This window comes from Podarcis tiliguerta (genome assembly GCF_965153285.1).
Source record: "Podarcis tiliguerta genome assembly, chromosome: 3".
Lineage (NCBI taxonomy): Eukaryota > Metazoa > Chordata > Lepidosauria > Squamata > Lacertidae > Podarcis > Podarcis tiliguerta.
The window spans coordinates 5,196,441-5,216,545 of NC_139536.1; the positions used below are offsets into that span (position 1 = coordinate 5,196,441).

General features: G+C 45.7%; 1 protein-coding gene across 1 annotated transcript in view; it reads right to left on the bottom strand.

Moving 5' to 3' along the window:
* PINX1 (PIN2 (TERF1) interacting telomerase inhibitor 1) overlaps positions 1 to 20,105 on the bottom strand; it is a 54,863-nt gene that overhangs the window by 33,052 nt on the left and 1,706 nt on the right. The window contains exons 2-6 of the mRNA XM_083432763.1: positions 18,636 to 18,745; positions 17,825 to 17,917; positions 16,258 to 16,336; positions 13,950 to 14,042; positions 11,768 to 11,841 (exon numbers count right to left, since the gene is read on the bottom strand). Coding sequence (XP_083288889.1) covers positions 11,768 to 11,841; positions 13,950 to 14,042; positions 16,258 to 16,336; positions 17,825 to 17,917; positions 18,636 to 18,745 — 449 coding nt within the window. The remainder of the gene's footprint in view (positions 1 to 11,767; positions 11,842 to 13,949; positions 14,043 to 16,257; positions 16,337 to 17,824; positions 17,918 to 18,635; positions 18,746 to 20,105) is intronic.

Here is a 20,105-nt window from a genome sequence, read left to right on the forward strand (position 1 = left end):
AATTGACGCTTTTGAATTATGGTGCTGGAGGAGACTCTTGAGAGTCCCATGGACTGCAAGAAGATCAAACCTATCCATTCTGAAGGAAATCAGCCCCGAGTGCTCACTGGAAGGACAGATTGTGAAGCTGAGGCTCCAAGACTTTGGCCACCTCATGAGAAGAGAAGACTCCCTGGAAAAGACCCTGATGCTGGGAAAGATGGAGGGCACAAGGAGAAGGGGACGACAGAGGACAAGATGGTTGGATAGTGTTCTTGAAGCTACCAGCATGAGTCTGACCAAACTGCGGGTGGCAGTGGAAGACAGGAGTGCCTGGCATGCTCTGGTCCATGGGGTCACGAAGAGTCGGACACGACTGAACGACTAAACAACAACAACAACTGCCTCTTGACTGTCGAAATCTTCCATGCATTTGTCCTTCTTTTCAAGACATCCAGGGACATTAACCCCAAGCATCCATTTGGGGGTTAATTTCTTAACCCTTCACCATACACCGTATTTTTCGCCCTATAAGATGCACCAGACCACAAGACGCACCTAGTTTTTGGAGGAGGAAAACAAGAAAAAAAATATTCTGAATCTCAGAAGCCAGAACAGCAAGAGGGATCGCTGCGCAGCGAAAGCAGCAATCCCTCTTGCTGTTCTGGCTTCTGGGATAGCTGCGCAGCCTGTATTCGCTCCATAAGACGCACACACATTTCCCCTTACTTTTTAGGAGGGAAAAAGTGAGTCTTATAGAGCAAAAAATACAGTATATTGGGAGGGGAGTAGTGTTGCTGTCATGACCCATCTTGGAACAAGACCGATGCTCTACACCCCATGGTGGATGTTGTGGCCTTTTGATTCTATCCAGCTCCATGGAGCCCACGGAAAACCAAAACCAAAACAAAGACAGCTTTCTAGTCCTCATGGAATACAGTCGATTGCTCCAAGCCCACAATGGCTGATGCACTGCCAAATGGGATGCCCCCCACAACTGTCAGCTGGGGTAGCTCAGTCGGTAGAGCATGGAACTCTTATATAAGAATAATAACAATAGTGGTACCTCGGGTTACATACGCTTCAGGTTACATACACTTCAGGTTAGACTCCGCTAACCCAGAAGTAGTGCTTAAGGTTAAGAACTTTGCTTCAGGATGAGAACAGAAATCGTGCTCCGGCGGTGCAGCAGCAGGAAGCCCCATTAGCTTAAGTGGTGCTTCAGGTTAAGAACAGTTTCAGGTTAAGTACGGACCTCCGGAACGAATTAAGTACTTAACCTGAGGTACCACTGTAATTTATTATTTATATCCCGCCCATCTGGCTGAGTTTCCCCAGCCACTCTGGGCGGCTCCCAGTGTTAAAAACATGCCATGTTTAAGTCGATCAGGTCCAACACGGTTTCTTTAAACTAAAACTTGAAGCAAGCTTGCAGTTTTAAACTACGCACGCTTAAGAAAGGCAGTCTGTGGATGTTGTGGCCAATTTTAAACACAAACCCCTTAAACATTTCTAAAATGACAGAGGCGCAAGGAACAGACTCACCTACACTTAACAGGCAACACACGTAAGAGACAACATGTAACATGTAAACATATATATTTCCATTCCTGATTTGGTTATTGTAAGGAGTTGGCTCGCTTCCTGTTTGTTTCATTAAGCAAAGTTAGTAGGAAGTTCCCACATGAAGCGGTTTTATGAGCCTCCTTGCCTCTTCAAACACCACCAGTTAATCAAACTGGCAGGGTTCCCAACGCTTGGTTGACTGAGTACCCCTTTATATATGCATAAAAGGTAAAGGTAAAGGGACCCCTGACCATTAGGCCCAGTCGTGGCCGACTTTGGGGTTGTGGCGCTCATCTCGCTTTATTGGCCCAGGGAGCCGGTGTACAGCTTCCGGGTCATGTGGCCAGCAGGACTAAGCCGCTTCTGGTGAACCAGAGCAGCACACGGAAACGCCGTTTACCTTCCCGCCGAAGCGGTACCTATTTATCTACTTGACTTTGACGTGCTTTCGAACTGCTAGGTTGGCAGGAGCAGGGACCGAGCAACAGAAGCTCACCCCATCGCGGGGATTCAAACCGCGACCTTCTGATCAGCAAGTCCTAGGCTCAGTGGTTTAACCCACAGCACCACCCACGTCCCCTTATGTATGCATACTTATTTTTAATTTCATTTACTTTAAAAAAAGAGAGCTAATCTTAATCTCGGGGTTGTGGATTTGAGCCCCGCGTTTGGGCAAAAGGATTCCTGCATAACAGGGGGTTGGGCTAGATGACCCCCCAGGGTCTCTTCCAACTCTTACGATTCTATGAGTCCCTGCTTGATGCCTACAACAACCACCAGGAAATGTGAGTCAGGAGAGGAAACCTGAGCGAGAAAATGTGTTCGTAATCAGGAAATTGCCTTAAGATGAGAGAGTGTCATCCGGGAAAATGCCCACTCAACATGACTAAACAAGGGAAGGCATCCGACGGGTCACTTTTCCACGCAGGCTGCTGACCACGTGCTTGAGAGGAAAGAGGTTCCCAATCGAGGATCATATGGCAAGGAGGGACTCAAGAAAGAAAGAAAGAAAGAAAGAAAGAAAGAAAGGGCATGGTCAGCCAATTGGTGTTAAAGAAGGATAGAACTTTCTTTATGTATGCCACAACAGCAGCAAGAATACTCATCGCAAAGTTTTGGAAGACACAAGAACTACCCACTCTGGAAGATTGGCAGATGAAGGTGATGGACTACATGGAACTGGCAAAAATGACTGGCAGAATCAGAGACCAGGGAGAAGAGACGGTGGAAGAAGATTGGAAGAAATTTATTTACAGAAATATTATAAAATTAATGAATGTTAGAATGACGTTGGATGGAGGTTAAAGGGTTATTAGTAATAATGTGGTGAAGGAGTACGGAAAATTCGAAGGTTAAAAAGATGAAGAATTAAAGGTATAATACACTAAGATAAAGATAAAGATAAGACAGAGGGAAGGGATTTGCTGATTAAATATTTGAATTGGAATACAGAGAGGGGAGCTGTGGGGAAGTCTGGGAAACAAGCTAATGTAAGAAATACTATGAAAATGGAATTGTTTTTACTTGTTTTTCTTTTTGTTTTTGTATTTCTTTCTTTCTTTTTTTTATGTGAAAATCTTAATAAAATATTATATAAAAAAAAGAAAGAAAGAAAGAGGCAGGTGTGTTTGTTGGCAGCCCAGAGCCCGGCTCCTTATTTTAACATGTCCCTGTGAACAGGCACTTTTTTCACCCTGCAAGACGATGCCGGGGTTACGTTTAGTCAGTTCTGACCCACAGCTTGTTCCCCAAATCCTACATCTCTTCCAGGAACACTTTTCGCAAGTGATAAGGCCTTTGGTCAGGAAACACAGCTGGACGGAGGAAGGAGGAACGGAGGAGAAATTAATGTATTACGTATGCATGTTCATGTCTGTGCATATTCACACACACACACGAGAGAGAGAGAGCGTGCAATGGGTGGGGTCAAGGAAGTCCAACCAGAGAGGAACTAACGCCATGTGTTTTTCTCCCTTACAAGCAAGGAGATCTAAACAGAGGGGGAGCCATGTAAGGAAATTCCCGGCCCCAAGTTCAAGGACAGCTCTGGGCTTTTTGAGACAGAGGTCTCTGGAGAGACACGTCTAATTGCCAATCAATATTTTCAATTGCTTCATTGTCTCCCGCAGAAGCGGGAGGAATAGGTGTCGACGTTTCCTATTTAGGTCCGCTTGGATAGACAGCTATTGTTTTGAGATAGAAAATATAAAAAGGAAAAAAGGGGGGGAGGAATACAGCCCCCCCCAATAGAGCTTACTAATGACAGCTTCATTCAGCCTCACGATTTGTCTCGAAGGAAGCAAGTTCTCAGACCGGAACGAGGCCTGACGTTTGCTAGCGGTGGTGGAGAGAAAAGAGGGGTGGCAGCTGGGGTGTGTGTGTGTTACGTGGCACTGGGAAAGGAACGGAAGTCCACGGTGGGATGATACTTGGCTGGCCTTAAGCCCCCTCGAGATGGGTGGGAGGGAGAAAGAACAGGAAGATTTGCCTTTGTAGGGAAAGACTTGGGAGTCAGCTAAAAGAGTGAACCCTAAGTTATTTATCCCAGCAGTTAAGAGCTGGGATCGTAAGAATGCAAGAGAATCATCATCAGGGACCGCCACTACCCATATGAACCTACCTGGACCCTCAGATCATCTTCCAAGGCCCTCCTTCACATGTCGTCTCCTTGAGAGGGTAGCAACATGAGAGCAGGGCCTTCTCTGCAGTGGCTCCCCGTCTCTGGAATGCTCTCCCCAAGGAAGTTCGCCTGGCGACTTCATTACAGGCTTTTAGGTGCCAGGCAAAAACGTTCCTTTTTAACCAGGCCTTTAGTTGATCTTATTGAATGTGGTTCTTTTTTGGGGGGGGTTATTGGGTTAATGTTTGTGGTTTGATTTTATACATTGTGGTCTTTGTTTGTGAACCGCCCTGAGACCTCTGGGTATAGGGAAGTGTAAAGGTAAAGGGTAAAGGCACCCCTGACCATTAGGTCCAGTCGTGGCCGACTCTGGGGTTGCGGCGCTCATCTCGCTTTACAGGCCGAGGGAGCCGGCGTAGAACTTCCAGGTCATGCGCCCAGCATGACTAAGATGCTTCTGGCGAACCAGAGCAGTGCACGGAAATGCCGTTTACCTTGCCGCTGGAGCGGTACCTATTTATCTACTTGCACTTTGATGTGCTTTCGAACGGCTAGGTTGGCAGGAGCAGGGACCGAGCAATGGGAGCTCACCCCGTCGGGGGATTTGAACTGCCAACCTTTTGATCAGCAAGTCCTAGGCTCTGTGATTTAACCCACAGCGCCACCCGTGTCCCTTATAGGGCGGTGTATAAATTGAATAAATAAATAATAATAAAAAGAAATGTGGCGACCATCTGTTCCTGGTCCCCAAACCACATTTTTATTCCTCTCCGATGTATGTATCTTGCCCACGTGCAATTAGCCTTGTGATGATTTGATTAACTAACAAATCTGTTAACCCCCTCCCCTATTTTATCATCAGTAGAACCAAGTGGGGTAGGCTCGGGCTGAAATGTACCAAGAGGTCCAGCATTGCCCACTGAGCTTCCTGGCAGGCTGAAAGTTTGAGCCCTGGACCCCCAGATGCTCTGGAACCCCAGTGCCACCCTGGCTCTCAGGAGTTTTACTGCAAGCTGTAAGAAGCGGTTCCTGATGAGCTGAGAAGTTGGGATTCCAGCACTGCAGGGGGCTGGACAACACTGGCCCTTCCAACTGTATGATTCTACGATATCCTGGAGGGCCTGGGCGCCTATGAAGCTGAATGCTGGAAGCTTCAGCACAGAGAAAAGGACTTATTCATGCAGTGCACTGTTAAACTAGGGAACTACCCTTCATGACAGCAGTCACGAAATTAAAAGATGCCTGCTTCTTGGGAGAAAAGCAATGACAAACCTAGACAGCATCTTAAAACGCAGAGACATCACCTTGCCAACATAGGTCCGTATAGTTAAAGCTATACTGGTTTTCCCAGTAATGATGTATGGAAGTGAGAGCTGGACCATAAAGAAGGCTGATCGCCGAAGAATTGATGTTTTTGAATTATGGTGCTGGAGGAGACTCTTGAGAGTCCCATGGACTGCAAGAAAATCAAACCTCTCCATTCTGAAAGAAATCAGCCCTGAGTGCTCACTGGAAGGACAGATCCTGAAGCTGAGGCTCCAATACTTTGGCCACCTCATGAGAAGAGAAGACTCCCTGGAAAAGACCCTGATGTTGGGGAAGATGGAGGGCACAAGGAGAAGGGGACGACAGAGGACGAGATGGTGGGACAGTGTTCTTGAAGCTACTAACATGAGTTTGACCAAACTGCGGGAGGCAGTGGAAGACAGGAGTGCCTGGCGTGCTCTGGTCCAGGGGGCCACGAAGAGTCGGACATGACTAAACAACAAACCTTTGCGAGCTGTTCCCCTCCACAAAAAAATTCACCGCAAACCCCTGGAAGCTGGAAATACTCAACAAACCCATCTCTGTGAAGGGACTGGAGAGTTAGCGCCCCCTGCTGGAAGGGAGAGGCTCTCGGTGTTATACTCCAGCTTTTGCCAACTTGGTGCTCCCCAGAGGTTGTGCAGTTGAACTAGGGAACTCACTGCCACAGAAAATCTGAGAAATCCACAGAGGGCTATCGAGGGCTGCTAGCCATTACGGCTATGGTCTGCCTCCGCAGCTGAGAGGCAAGGAAGCTTCTGCATCCCTGTTGTTGGAAACCGCAGGCGGGGAGAGTTGCTCTTGTGCCCGAATTCTGCTTGTGGGTTTCCTGCAAGAATCTGGTTGGCCGCTGTGAGGACAGGATGCTGTGCTAGAAGGGCCACTGGCCTGATCCTGCAGGCTCTCTTATGCCCGTTCTCTCTCTTTTTTTTTTTTTTTTAAATAATATTTATTAAAATTTTTCAAAAAATACATAATCACTTATGGGACTCCCCCCTTCCCCCACCCCCACCATATTCCCATTTCACATTGTTGGCCACACAAATTCCCCTTTCAAATTAAAGCTTAATTTGTTTTACCCTTAATAATAATAAACAACCCGATGTTCTTTCCCCAGGACCCACCCCCTTTCATTCCACAATTTCCATTTTTGATAAAAAAAGCACCCCAGATAATAACAATAGAAAAGGTAAAAAATAAGAGATATAATGAATAATAAAAAAGAAAGACCAATTCAACAAAAAAGAACAAAGTTGGCAAGCCTTTGGAGTTTTAGTTCTCCCCCCCCTGTCCCCGGTTTAATTTCCCCCTGACCATCAACCCCTAGTATCTGCCTGGAATTCTTAAGGCCATAAATCACAACTTTTCCCCAACTCCAGCTGGCTTTCCCTTTTTTTTTTTAAAATTAGAAATAAATTTTTTGATAATCAAAATTATTATTATTATTATTATTCTCCAAAGCTTTAACTTCAGTCTTTAAGAAAACTGTAGTAAAACTCCCTCCGTTGTTCTTTCCGGTTTGTAGTCTAATTTCCTTTTGTTCCGCTGCTTAAACGTTGTAATTCGCAAGTTTGGTAAGTCTGCAGGGATGGTTGTTGTTCAGGGGCAAAACCTTACGTTCAGTCCCTTCCTTTCTTCAATAGAAAAGTCTATTGTCTACAGAAAACACCCTGCAGACGAGATGTTGTTTCCGTTTTGCAGCTTTCCCAGAAGGTAACCAGTTCTGTAAAATTCCATTGGTGTTTTTCCACTTTCCCAGTCCTTGTAATGTCCCGAAGCTCCTCGAGGGGGATTGTTATAACTTTGTTTCCTCTAGTCCAAAAGTCAAGTTGTTATCCATATTCGCCATTTTGTATCCAGATTTTAACAAATTGTAGCAAATTGAAGCAAATTTAACCAGCCAAGTTCTCATAATAAAATCCACTCCACTTTCCGACTTTGACAGCTATTTTGAAAACTGTCGAACTCTCCGACTCCTTTCACCAGGCTCTCTCTTCAATCGCCCCGGTTCCCAGGGGGGGGGGTTGTGTTTCCCTTCTCCAGTTCCTCCTCCAGCACAGTTCTTGTAGTTCCCCATCGTGGAATTGTAATTTTTATCAGCAATGCAAGCCTTTTTGGGTCTTGGTTTCCCCGTCTTTGTTTTAGACAATTTACAGTAGGGAGGGGACTGACTTCCTTTTTGAATCCCCCCCGCTCGTATCCAATTCGAAAAAAAAATTTCTTTTTTCCTCCTTTTGAACCCGATTTCCAGATTTACTCACGGGTTATTGTTGAAAAGTCCGAATTTTCAATGGAAGAAGTCAGCGCTCTCCGCCGGATGGCATGCGGCTGCGCTCAGCAGGGGAAGCAGAGGACTCAAGGCACCACGCTTCTCCCCGGCACCCGATCCGTAGCCTTTAAAAAGGCTCCTTCACGAGTCGGGAGGGCGCTAACGGTGCAAGCCGAGTCTCCATGTCCACGGCCTCCGTGGCCGTGGTTTCTAAGGGTCCCCGCATCGCCGTTGCGGTAGGACCCAGCCCCTGCCGAGCAGACTCCCTCCGGAGCTCGGAGGGAGTCCGCCATTCGGCGATGGCGCCAACCCGGAAGTCCTCTATGCCCGTTCTCTCTCTCTCTGGTTTGGGACTATGACGCCAATCAGCACAACCACGAAGGGCACCCAATTGGCAAAGGCTGGGAGAATAGTCTGTTCCTGCTGCAGATGGTCCTTTAGAGAAGAAAACCCGATTCTCCGTGGCTGACTTTCCTCTCCCGAACTCTCCCCAAAAGCAAAAGCATCACTGGTTAGGGTCAGTTTTGACATGCCTGCTTCCCAACGGGCTGGGAGCGAGATAGCGGGAGATGTCAGTGTTGTGTCACCGGCTAAGCAGCTGCTGGATAAGCGATGGAGAAAAAAAGGAAAGAGAGGGAGAGAAAATGCGAACGCCTCGGTTATCGCAGTCTTTCAAGGATATAGGAGCTGAGACCGCAGGGAAGCTCTGAGGCTGAAGATGTCCCAGCCAGAGGCTTGGGTTGCAGTTGCTATCGGTAGCGGTGAGCTGTTCGCCCAAGGCGACCATAGAGCGAACACAGAGATGGCTGAAGCCCTGGTGAGCCTCCTTCTGTCAGAAGAACCCCAGTTCCTGATGTACACCAGGACTCTTCCTATCTTGGCCGGAAGAGATACGGGGACACACAAGGCCAGCGACCCCTTGCTTTTTCAGGTCCGAAACTGATGTGCTCCAGGGCTTCATAACCAGGCCCTCTTTTTGGTGCCAAGTTTCCAAGGAATGGAAACAGAGACCCACATGTGGCCACATCTGGGGGGAAGGGGTAGCGAGTGCTCCTCCCGAAACACCTCCTGCACTGTCCACAAAGGAGGAATCACAGAATTTCAGAGTTGGAAGGAAGCCTGGGGATCATTTAGTCCAACCCGCTGCAATGCAGGAATATGCAGCAGGGATCGAACCTGCAAGCTTGGTGTTATTAGCTGTAACGAACTGAGTTATTTAGACTAGGAAGTTATTATCAGGCTTGGGAGCCGTCAAACGTGCTCAGGGGTGGAGCGGGCTTTAAAGCTTTCTCAGAAATATGAAACAAGGGAGGGGGAACTCCAGATTAGCCCAGTGAGTTCTGAGAAATTTCAGTGGGCATGGACTGGTATTTCTTGAGAGGTGGGGCAGGAAAACTGGGGGGGGGGGGGGGGTGCGGCGGCAGGCAGGCAAGAGTCGTAACAGAATGGAGTTTCCTGGAGCAGGGCATGGCTGGCTGGAACCCAGAACTGGGAAACTCCACATGGCCATGTTTTGCTGCAGATCGGCTTGTCGTGACACCTCCTCTGCGAACCCGCCTAATCCCCATTTCCAAGCTAGCAGCTGATTCCAGGAAGCTGAATATTTTTTTTATGGATCAGGTTCGATACGCTGGTTCAACTCCCAAACATAAGCGACAAACACACACACACTTTTTCCTGCATTGTAAAAAGGAAAATTAATCTGGCCTAGATCTCGATCTAGACCTATCAACCGGTGACAGTTTCCACAGGTGACTCATCGCAATCTCGCTGCTAATGTTGCAACCGTGGATTTGATTTACACCAGCACGACAGCTCCAAATTCCATCGCGATGGAAATGGTAGCTACATCAGAAAGAGCTGCTCCATGCGGTACTATGGATAGCTCAACGCAGGGGTAGTCAATGTGGTGCTCTCTATAGGGGCTATAACGCCTCCCCAGGGTGCTGGGGCTGTTCAGAGTTGAGAGAGCATCTCAAGGGCCACGCGTTGGCTCCCTCTGACTCCCCGTGACAGAAAATGGTCCCGGGCCAAGTTCAAGGGTGTTGCTATCAGCGCATAAAGCCCTTAATAACTTTGGACCAGCGTACCTGCAAGATTGCCTTACCCCATACGCCCAATCGGCTACTTCTGTCAGAAGAACTGGCGCTGTTACGAGTGCCACATAACACCCATTTCTAAGAACTTTTAGTGCAGCACCACCTACGCTTTGGAACTCCCCGCTGATTGATATCAGGCAGGCGGGTTCACTGTGCTCTTTTCGGTGCCTGTTGGAAACACGTTGGCTTAGGCGAGCCGACCCAGCTGTTTATAGGAAGCTGGTGCCTGCTTTAATCTGGTTTCAGTGCATTTTCATTCTAAATTTTGGAAGGGTTTTTTAAAAAATATTGTTTGATTTTTCAAATTACAGTTTTACAAACACGTATCCAACATAAAGTCATACCTCGGGTTGAAGTAGCTTCGGGTTGAGCACCGCGGCGACCCGGAAGCAACGGAACGGGTTACTTCCGGGTTTCGCCGCTCGCGCAGACGCTCAAAATGACGTCACACGCGTGCGCGGAAGCAGCGAATCGTGACCCATGCACGCGCAGATGCGAGTTGTGTTCTGTTCTGGATGTGAACGGGGCTCCGGAATGGATCCCGTTCGCATCCAGAGGTACCACTGTACAACATAAAGACAAGATTCCACAGAAACTCCTGGACTTCCTTCCTCCCCTTTGTGAGTCCTATCGTTATTCATTTCCTTCTGCGTCTTTTATGATGATCCAAATCTTTTACCTCTCCATTATATCCAAAATTCACCATTAAACTACAAGTGTTATTCCCACCCTACTACCAATTTTAACTGTTTACAATGGTTTTTTAAGATAAATCACAAATTTCCCCCATTCATTATTAAAATTTTGGTTTTCCCTGTTTCTGATTCTTCCGGTCATTTTTGCCATTTCGGCATAATAATCCATCAATTTAACCTGCCATTCTTCTCTGGTCGGGACTTAATCTTCTTTCCCTTCTTGGGAGGTTTTTTTAAAAAAATTACTGTTAATTTTTCTTATCTGTCATTTCACTGCTTAATCCTTTTTTACACAAACCCCTCTAAATCAAGCGGGGTTATGGATTTTAGAAAAATAATAATAAATAAAACGCATTTTCAATGGCAAGATGTTTTCCAGTTGGGGTTTTTTATTTTAACCACAATTTTTGCATTCCGATTTACCAGCTTTGGGACTGATTTCCACCTGCCAGCCTTGGGCTGGCAACCCTATGCCACAGAACAGGACCCCTCATTCCCTGCAGGCCACGTCTGACAGCTGAGCAGGGCTACTGTCCTGTCAATCTCCTGACATCTGAATGACACTCCCCGACCTGGCTTTGCCTGCACAGTCAATGGCAGGCATAGGCAAACTCAGCCCTCCAGATGTTTTGGGACTACAACTCCCATCATCCCTAGCCAACAGGACCAGTGGTCGGGGATGATGGAAGTTGTAGTCCCAAAACATCTGGAGGGCCGAGTGTGCCAAAGCGTGGTCAATCCACAGCAGAGGGTGTGTGTGTGTGTGTTTCTTTGTGCAACTGATTGAACATGCCAATGCCACTTAACAGCGCAATGATATGCATGCTTACTCTAGGTCCTATCATGTGCAATGAAACGTACGTCCCAATGTGTGTTTTATTAGTGTTGTTATTTTATCGCAGCCTTTCTCAACCTGTGGGTCCCCAGATGTTGTTGAACTACAACTCCCATCACCCCTAGCTAGCAAGGCCAGAGGCTCAGGGATAATGGGAGTTGTAGTCCAACAACATCTGGGGAACCACAGGTTGAGAGCCGCTGTTTTATTGATTGATTGATCAATTGGATTTACACCGCTCACTTTCCTCCAAGGAGCTCAGGGCACAAATAGGATTGCAAGCCAAGTTTGTCCAGATGACCTGGTCACCCTAATGTGGGTTTTGTACTTGGGAAAAGACAACTTGCAACTAGACCGAGTGCAGATGAAAGGAGGGGGAAATCAAAACAAGTCCCATACCTGTGTTTTCTTGGCTTGCCGTTTCCCAAAAATGCAAGACAGGTCATCTTCGCTTCGGGAGGAGAGATCTTTTCCTGGGGTGAAACAAAAGAGGCACTATCATGACACTAGATCTCATGGGCATCCGACACAGCTGAGTGCTGGAGGATTCAGAACAAGGAAAGGACTGTGGAACTCTCTCCCACAGGATACAGTGATGGCTACCAACTTGGATGGCTTTAAAAGACGACTGCGCAAGTTCATGGAGCAGAGGACTAGTGAAGGCTACTAGCCGAAGGAGCAGCTGCTCCAGCACTTGCTTTCCTCTTCCCTCCTCATTGTCTTTTCCTCTCGTGTTGTGTCTTATTTGACTGAGAGCCAGCAGACGGGGATTGCCATATCTTTAATATATGTACGGAGCTTAGAGAATTTCAGGACAATTGCCAGTGTTAAATAACAGCAATAAATTTTAGGTGTGGCCAGCACTGTCGATCTAAGCCAGGGGTCAGCAAACTTTTTCAGCAGGGGGCCGGTCCACTGACCCTCAGACCTTGTGGGGGGCCGGACTATATTTTGAAAAAAAAAAAATGAACGAATTCCCATGCCCCACAAATAACCCAGAGATGCATTTTAAATAAAAGGACACATTCTACTTATGTAAAAACATGCTGATTCCCAAACCATCCCTGGGCCAGATTGAGAAGGCAATTGGGCCGGATCCATTTTTTGCCTGGTGCCTAAAGGTGTATAATGAAGGCTTTGGAGAAGAGGAAGGGCTTCAGACAACAGAGATGGCACTTGTCCAATACTTAAGGAATGGGTAGGCAAACTAAGGCCCGGGGGCCGGATCTGGCCCAATCGCCTTCTAAATCCAGCCTACGGACGGTCCGGGAATCAGCATGTTTTTACATGAGTAGAATGTGTCCTTTTATTTTATTTAAAATGCATCTCTGGGTTATTTGTGGGGCCTGTCTGGTGTCTTTACATGAGTAGAATGTGTGCTTTTATTTAAAATGCATCTCTGGGTTATTTGTGGGGCATAGGAATTCGTTCATTTTTCTCTCTCCAAAATATAGCCTGGCCCCCCCCACAAGGTCTGAGAGACAGTGGACCGGCCCCCTGCTGAAAAAGTTTTCTGACCCCTGATCTAAGCACTGGAAACAACAATGTTCCATTTCAACACCTTTAAATCACGAGTAGGCAACATGGTTACCACCAGAGGAGATGAGACTACAACTCCCATCGTTCCTGACCATCAGCCGTACTGGCAAGGGTTGATGGGAGTTGTAGTCCAGTAACATCTGGAAGGCATCACATTGGCTGCCTCTGCTTTATACAGTAACATAATGAATGATACCAATTCAACTGGGTAGTTTCAATGTTGTACAGTGGTGCCTCGCAAGACGAAAAGAATCCGTTCCGTGAGTCTCTTCGTCTAGCGGTTTTTTCGTCTTGCGAAAGCGCTATTAGCGGTTTAGCGGCTATTAAAGGCTTAAGGGATTAGCGGATTAGCTGCTAAAAGGCTATTAGCAGCTTAGTGCCTTAGGTAAAGGGGGTAGGGAGCGGAAAAAAACCCCAGGAATCGCAAGACATTTTCGTCTTGTGAAGCAAGCCCATAGCAAATTCGTCCTGCGAAGCACCTCCAAAACGGAAAACCCTTTCGTCTAGCGGGTTTTCCGTCTTGCGAGGCATTCTTCTTGCGGGGCACCACTGTAATTAACTCCCCATCCACTGATAACTTGATTTACCTAAGGAATCTCTCAATTTATCTAATGCACACCTCCTTAGCAGAGCTGAATTAGAACGTTAACTGCCTTCAAATCTTTTACCTTCACATTTAAGCAATTTAAAGGAAATATGTGCTGCTGAGTTGTCTTATAAACACTGAGTTTACTGATAAAAGTAATATCCAAGTTAATTTCTGAGTAAGGTTGAAAGCACATTGAAGTCGCAAAAGCAAAAACCTTTGCAGCTTACGGAACATACCATGAACAGGGCAAACTTATGCTTACTAAACAGAGGTCAGAACATGCTCTAATGAATCCCAACTGATTTTTAATGCCTGGGGAAATTTCCCAGAAAACAAACAAGCCCCCAATTCGACTTTCCCCAGGAAACCTGCATCCCTGATTGCAAGCAGTTGCTATGTCCAGGAGACGACTCTGGTGATCTGGTTTTGTTCTCCTTTTGCTTTCTCCCTTACCTTTGGCAAATTTCACATAATGAACTCGTTTCCGGGCACTCTTAGATTTCTCCTCCAGGCTAAAGGTTCTTTTCTCCTCCTTGGACGCGGCCTCTGGGAACACAAGCAGAAGTTGCTGTATGAGGCAAAGACATGCGCTGCTTTCTGCAGAATCTCACTCAGTTTCTGATCCGAGAAACCCTCCTCACACTTCCTCCTTAAAACACTTTCCTTCACTGGAGGTTTTCAAACAGAAGTTGAACGGCTGTCAGTCTGAGATTCCTTAGCAGCGATCCCTGCATTGCGGCGGGATAGACTCGATGAGCCTTGAGAACTCTCCACAATTCTACGATTCCCACATTAACTTCAGCATCAAAGGGCATAATATTATTATTATTATTAATAATAATAATAATAATAATAATAATTTATTTATACCCCGCCCATCTGGCTGGGTTTCCCCAGCCACTCTGGGCGGCTTCCAGCAAAACATTAAAATACAGTAACCTATTAGACATTAAACGCTTCCCTAAACAGGGCTGCTTTCAGATGTCTTCTAAAGGTCAGGTAGTTGTTTATTTCCTTGATATCTGAAGGGAGGGCGTTCCACAGGGCGGGTGCCACTACCGAGAAGGCCCTCTGCTTGGTTCCCTGTAACTTTGCTTCTCGCAGTGAGGGAATCTCTAGAAGGCCCTCGGAGCTGGACCTCAGTGTCCGGGCAGAACGATGGAGGTGGAGATGCTCCTTCAGGTATACTGGACCGAGGCCGTTTAGGGCTTTAAAGGCTTAACTTCTGTATTGCGCCCCTGGTAAATTCTAGCAGGGATGAAATGGATGTTCTTCCTTTGATTCACACCAATTCGTGATATAGCCTGTGGAATTCTATAATTAGTACACCAAGTTGTGCAATAATTCCCCCCCCCTTTTGCTCATCCCAAGCCTGCTGCCTGTCAGTCAATGTCTCAGCTATGTGTTGTGTGGGTCAAGGGCTGGTCTAAACTAGTCTACGGGGAAGGGCCAGAGCTCTGTGTCAGAGCATCTGCCTTGCATCCAGGTCCTGAGTTCAAATCCTGGCATCTCCGGGTAGGGCTGGGGGAGACTCGTTGCCTAAACCCTGGACAGCAGCTGAGTGTCAGTGTGTAGATAAAACTGAGCAAGATGGACCAATGGCCTGATTCAGTATAAGGCAGCTTCCAATGTTCCTAAAACTCAAGTCTAGGAAGTGAGGCACAACTCAAGTCACTCCCGGGACAACAAAAAATGGATTCTGAGTGCTCTAATGGTGGCCGAGACTGATACTGATGAACTGGAAGAATATACATGTATGATACCATTTAATCAATGGATTGATAATAGGACAATGCTTGCAACTTATGAATGGACTGCTTAGAGACGTAGACTTTGTTTGGATAAATATGACGACGTTTGGAAGGAGTTTGTATAGAATGTAGTAGAATATTAACATCTACATATACCGTATATTTGGATAATAATATATCAGTTTATATGAGGATGTATGGGAGTATATTCACTGATTTTTTTGTAATTGTTTTTATTTTATTATACACTTCTTTAGTCTCCCAACCACCACTTCCCATCCTTTTTCTCTTTATTACTTTTTTTCTTTAGAACAGATTTTTTAAAATGAAATGTTAATATTTTTAAAAAGTTGCTCTCACACACCTTCAGCAATACACACCTCTCATTCTGTTTGGCCAGACTGTGTCTACACTAGTGGCCAAAATTGTGGAAACCTTTTGGGAAAAGTGTATTTCTGAGGTTTGATGGCTCATTACACCACTTTTGTTTGGGAGTAATACCATAAAATTATATATCAATGGAAAGATAATTTAATGAAGAATGTGATGCAACAAAGTTTGTTCAGTTATCTTGTTGTTGTTGTTTAGTCATTTAGTCATGTCCGACTCTTTGTGACCCCATGGACCAGAGCACGCCAGGAACTCGTCTTCAATTATCTATATTCAATTCAATTATCTATATTCTATCAAACGTTATAGCCAAATAACCAGAAAAAGGAAGCACAACTTGCTTAGGTTGATCTGCAGTAGCTTTCCTCCATTTGAATGTAGCCAGTCAGCATGAGCGTTTAGAGAGCCAATCAGGTGTTATGAGCCATCAAACCTTGAAAATACACTTTTCCCAAAAGGTTTCCATAATTTTGGCCACTGGAGTAGTTTGTGGTTTCAATTTTAATCACACAAGTGGCAGCAGTGCCCTCGTGTGGCCAAGGACTGCATAGCGTAAATTTATTTGGTAGCTGCTTCAATGGGAACAAGTCACAGAGCCCTTTCATAGCTCGCTTCTGTACCTGGGGTGTCTTGTCCGTGGCAGTTGTTCAGCTCTGCCAGAAGCTGGTTGAAGTCATCCTGGTGGGCGATCCAGTTGTCCTGCAAAATATCACACAAGAGGGTCACCAGTCTTTGGGGGTTCAGTTTTCTTTGCAAACCAGGAAAACTGTTGTGGGCACCACACGGACTCACAACCAAACACATATCACAACCTAATCCACTGGCTACAATATGTCTGTCTTAAGCCTTTTTGTGGGGGGAGAGGGGATGCTACAAGCACCAGAGAAGGTCTCTGGTACCAGACTGCTTGCATGTACCAGACTGGCAGTCAAGACTAACAAAGTGATTAGAGCTCTGTTTGATCAGGCTAATAGTGATCTGTTGTCTTTGTCCGTGGAGTTTTCTTGGCAGGGATACTGGAGTGGCTTGCTGGTTCCTGCTCCAGGTGGATCACGTTTGGTCAAAACTCTCCACTATGACCTGTCCATCTTGGGTGGCCCTGCATGGCATAGCTCATAGCTTCTCTGAGTTATTCAAGCCCCTTCGCCACAGCAAGGCAGTGATCCACGAAGCTGGACCATAAAGAAGGCTGATCACTGAAGAATTGATGCTTTTGAATTCTGGTGCTGGAGGAGACTCTTGAGAGTCCCATGGACTGCAAGAAGATCAAACCGATCCATTCTGAAGGAAATCAGCCCTGAGTGCTCCCTGGAAGGACAGATCGTGAAGCTGAGGCTCCAATACTTTGGCCACCTCATGAGAAGAGAAGTCTCCCTGGGAAAGACCCTGATGTTGGGAAAGATGGAGGGCACAAGGAGAAGGGGACGACAGAGGACGAGATGGTGGGACAGTGTTCTCGAAGCTACCAGCATGAGTCTGACCAAACTGCGGGAGGCAGTGGAAGACAGGAGTGCCTGGCGTGCTCTGGTCCAGGGGGCCACAAAGAGTTGGACACAACTAAACAACAACAATAATAATGGTGATCTACTCTAGCATCCCATTCTCACAATGGTGAAGCAGGTGCTACAAAGGTAAACCCACAAGCAGGACACAAGCACAAGAGCAACTCTCCCCTCCTGTGGTTTTCAGCAACTGGTATTCAGGAGTGTTGCTGCCTTTACTGTGCAGGTAGCATAGCCATCATCATTTCAAAACCAAATTGGCAGATGACTGCAAACCATGGTTGGTCAACTGAGATATCACACCAAGCGACAGTTTCTTAATTGTAACCTTGGGCTTGGTATGATGCTGGAAAAGAGCTGTTTGTCTAGTTGCTAAAATGACAAGCGATCTAATTCAATTCCAAACGACAGACTGCACTCGCACAAAAATCCAAATTATTCTGTGCAAACCCAAAACAAGAACTAGTCAGTCTCTTTCTGTGAACTTTAAATACAAATCAAGCCCGTCTGCATATCTGCTAATTTTACAGGGTTGATTCCCCTTCTGCAAACCCTGAGGACCTGGAGCTCTGCAGAGAACAGAAAACTCGCAATATGAATTCCAAGATAGGCAGATAAATGCGGATTTGAATGCTCGTGCCTGATATGAGCAGATGTAGACCTCGTTTTCGTTCACTCCACCCACCTCTTGGTTGGCGGTTGCGCCTAATCCCAGAGTGTTGTTCTTCAGTTGGACCTTGACGTGTTCGGTGTTGCCTTGCTCCTGAGCTCCAAGCCCCTGGGAGAGAAAGAGAAGCAGAGTAATGAAATCAGCCGAGGGAGGCTGAAACACCTTGCAAATTATTTTATTTGTCTCAAAAAGGTTTCCAACTTGCATTTCAATGGCATTCCTTCCAAGGTGGCATACAACAGGTTGTAACAGTGATAACACCACTTTCCAAACTCATATATACACACACAGACAGAGAGAGAGAGAGAGACATCAACCAGCATCCCTGAATCCCCTGGTTGATGGATGGAGCCAGAGTTAGCTGCCCTTCAATGATGGATTCCATTTCCATACTGACCTTCCTCCCATGGGAGCTGGGAGCAGTGTAAAAATGCAATATAAAAAATGCATTTCTAAAGTCATAAACACAAAGCAATGCCAGCTGCTGAAATTTCATTAAACCTGTGTGTGTGTGTGTGCATGCATATGTCTGTGTGTCAGAGAAGGAAATAACAATTCACCAGTTTGTGTTACTCACTTAGCAGGTGAAAAACACAATTTCTATCTGAGGAGATGGAAGGCTAGGGAAGGGAAGGCTGCAAGTGGCTTGGCTAGGGACTGATCAGGTGGTTAGTCATGTCTTGGTGACTGGCTCTACAATCCCAAAGTAACCCCTTCTCCTTACGAAAGAAGCGTTGTCCATTTCAGCACACATCTCCTTCTGGCTCGCACAAGGCAGATACACACCTCTGAACCGTTCAAATTTTTTTTTGCTACAGAGACTTACTTTGCCTTTTGACCACCCCATTTTTTCCAACATCTTTTGGCCAAATTTTGATTCATCTTTACTCCAAGCGCTGTTCCGGGGATCCACAGACCACTTCTGCTTCCTGCGTGCTGAGAAGAAGAGAAAGCTAATTTAAGCCCCAAAGTTGGAAAAGAAATTTCCCCACTGGCTTGCTCTTCCCTCTCCCCTCCTGGCCAGGACTGGGTTCTTTAAGGACACTGACAAACCATTCTCCTTCCATGATGCCCTTCCACTAACTGCCTCTAGGCTTTTAAATTCACACAGGGGCCAGGGCACTGCAGAGCAAAGGAATAAGCAGAGTAAGAATAGGCAGCAGAGCCTCTTACAGGAGGTGGCAATGACCGCCAGTTGACGTGTCCAGAAGAACAGAACTCGCAACAAGCATGGGCCGCTCCTATTCAGCTTGTCAGCGTCGGGAAAAATTGTTAAATTTTAGGGATCTTCTTAAACCAGACTCGTAAACCTCAGAGCAGTGTACACAAAAAAGCACGTCATAAAACACAGGTCTCAATGAGCCACTTTCCTCTTGTTTCCTGATTTCCTTCTAATATATACCTTGGAAGCTGGGTTGCCATCTTTGTTCTGGCAAAATACAGGACAGGGCGGGGGGGGGGGGGTTTAGTTGGTGAACGATTTGTATTTTTATATTTTTTCCAATCTGGTGCTGAAGTGACTCTAAAGCAATCCATCACTTTAAATGGGATTTTTTAAAATTTAAATTGATTTTTTAAATTTAAATTGGATTTTTAAAATAAAATGCTTTTGGAGGAAAAAAATATTTCTAAAGATAGTTTTTTATTTAAGTTACATTGTACTCCAAAGACTAGTCATCAGGAAATAAGGATTTGTTTTAAGTTTTTCATGTGTGCTGAAACTCAGTCTAAGCTGGGGGTTTTTAAAAAAAGTTTAACCCCATCAGTTAACAAACATGGATACATATGCTATAATGTTATTGTTTTAGTTAAATAAATGGTTTAAATTGCTATTAAGGAAATGATTATTTTTCTCCTTCCAATAAAGTACAGCAGAAAAGTTGTCCAGATATAAACAGTTAACAATAATTTCATAATTATCTGTCTATGTTTTTCTAATAAAATAACCAAATTGGCAGTTTTTTATATAACTGTAAAAACCACTCTGAAAATTTATTATTCCAAAAATGAAACCTTCAACTGGTTGTAAATACAGTGATACCTCGGGTTAAGTACTTAATTCATTCCAGAGGTCTGTACTTAACCTGATATTGTTCTTATCCTGAAGCACCACTTTAGCTAATGGGGCCTCCCGCTGCTGCTGCGCTGTTGCAGCACAATTTCTATTCTTATCCTGAAGCAAAGTTCTTAACCTGAGGTACTATTTCTGGTTTAGCGGTTTGTAACCTGAAGCGTATGTAACCTGAGGTACCACTGTATTAAGATTATAGCAGCAGGAATGTATTTCTGTAAGAAC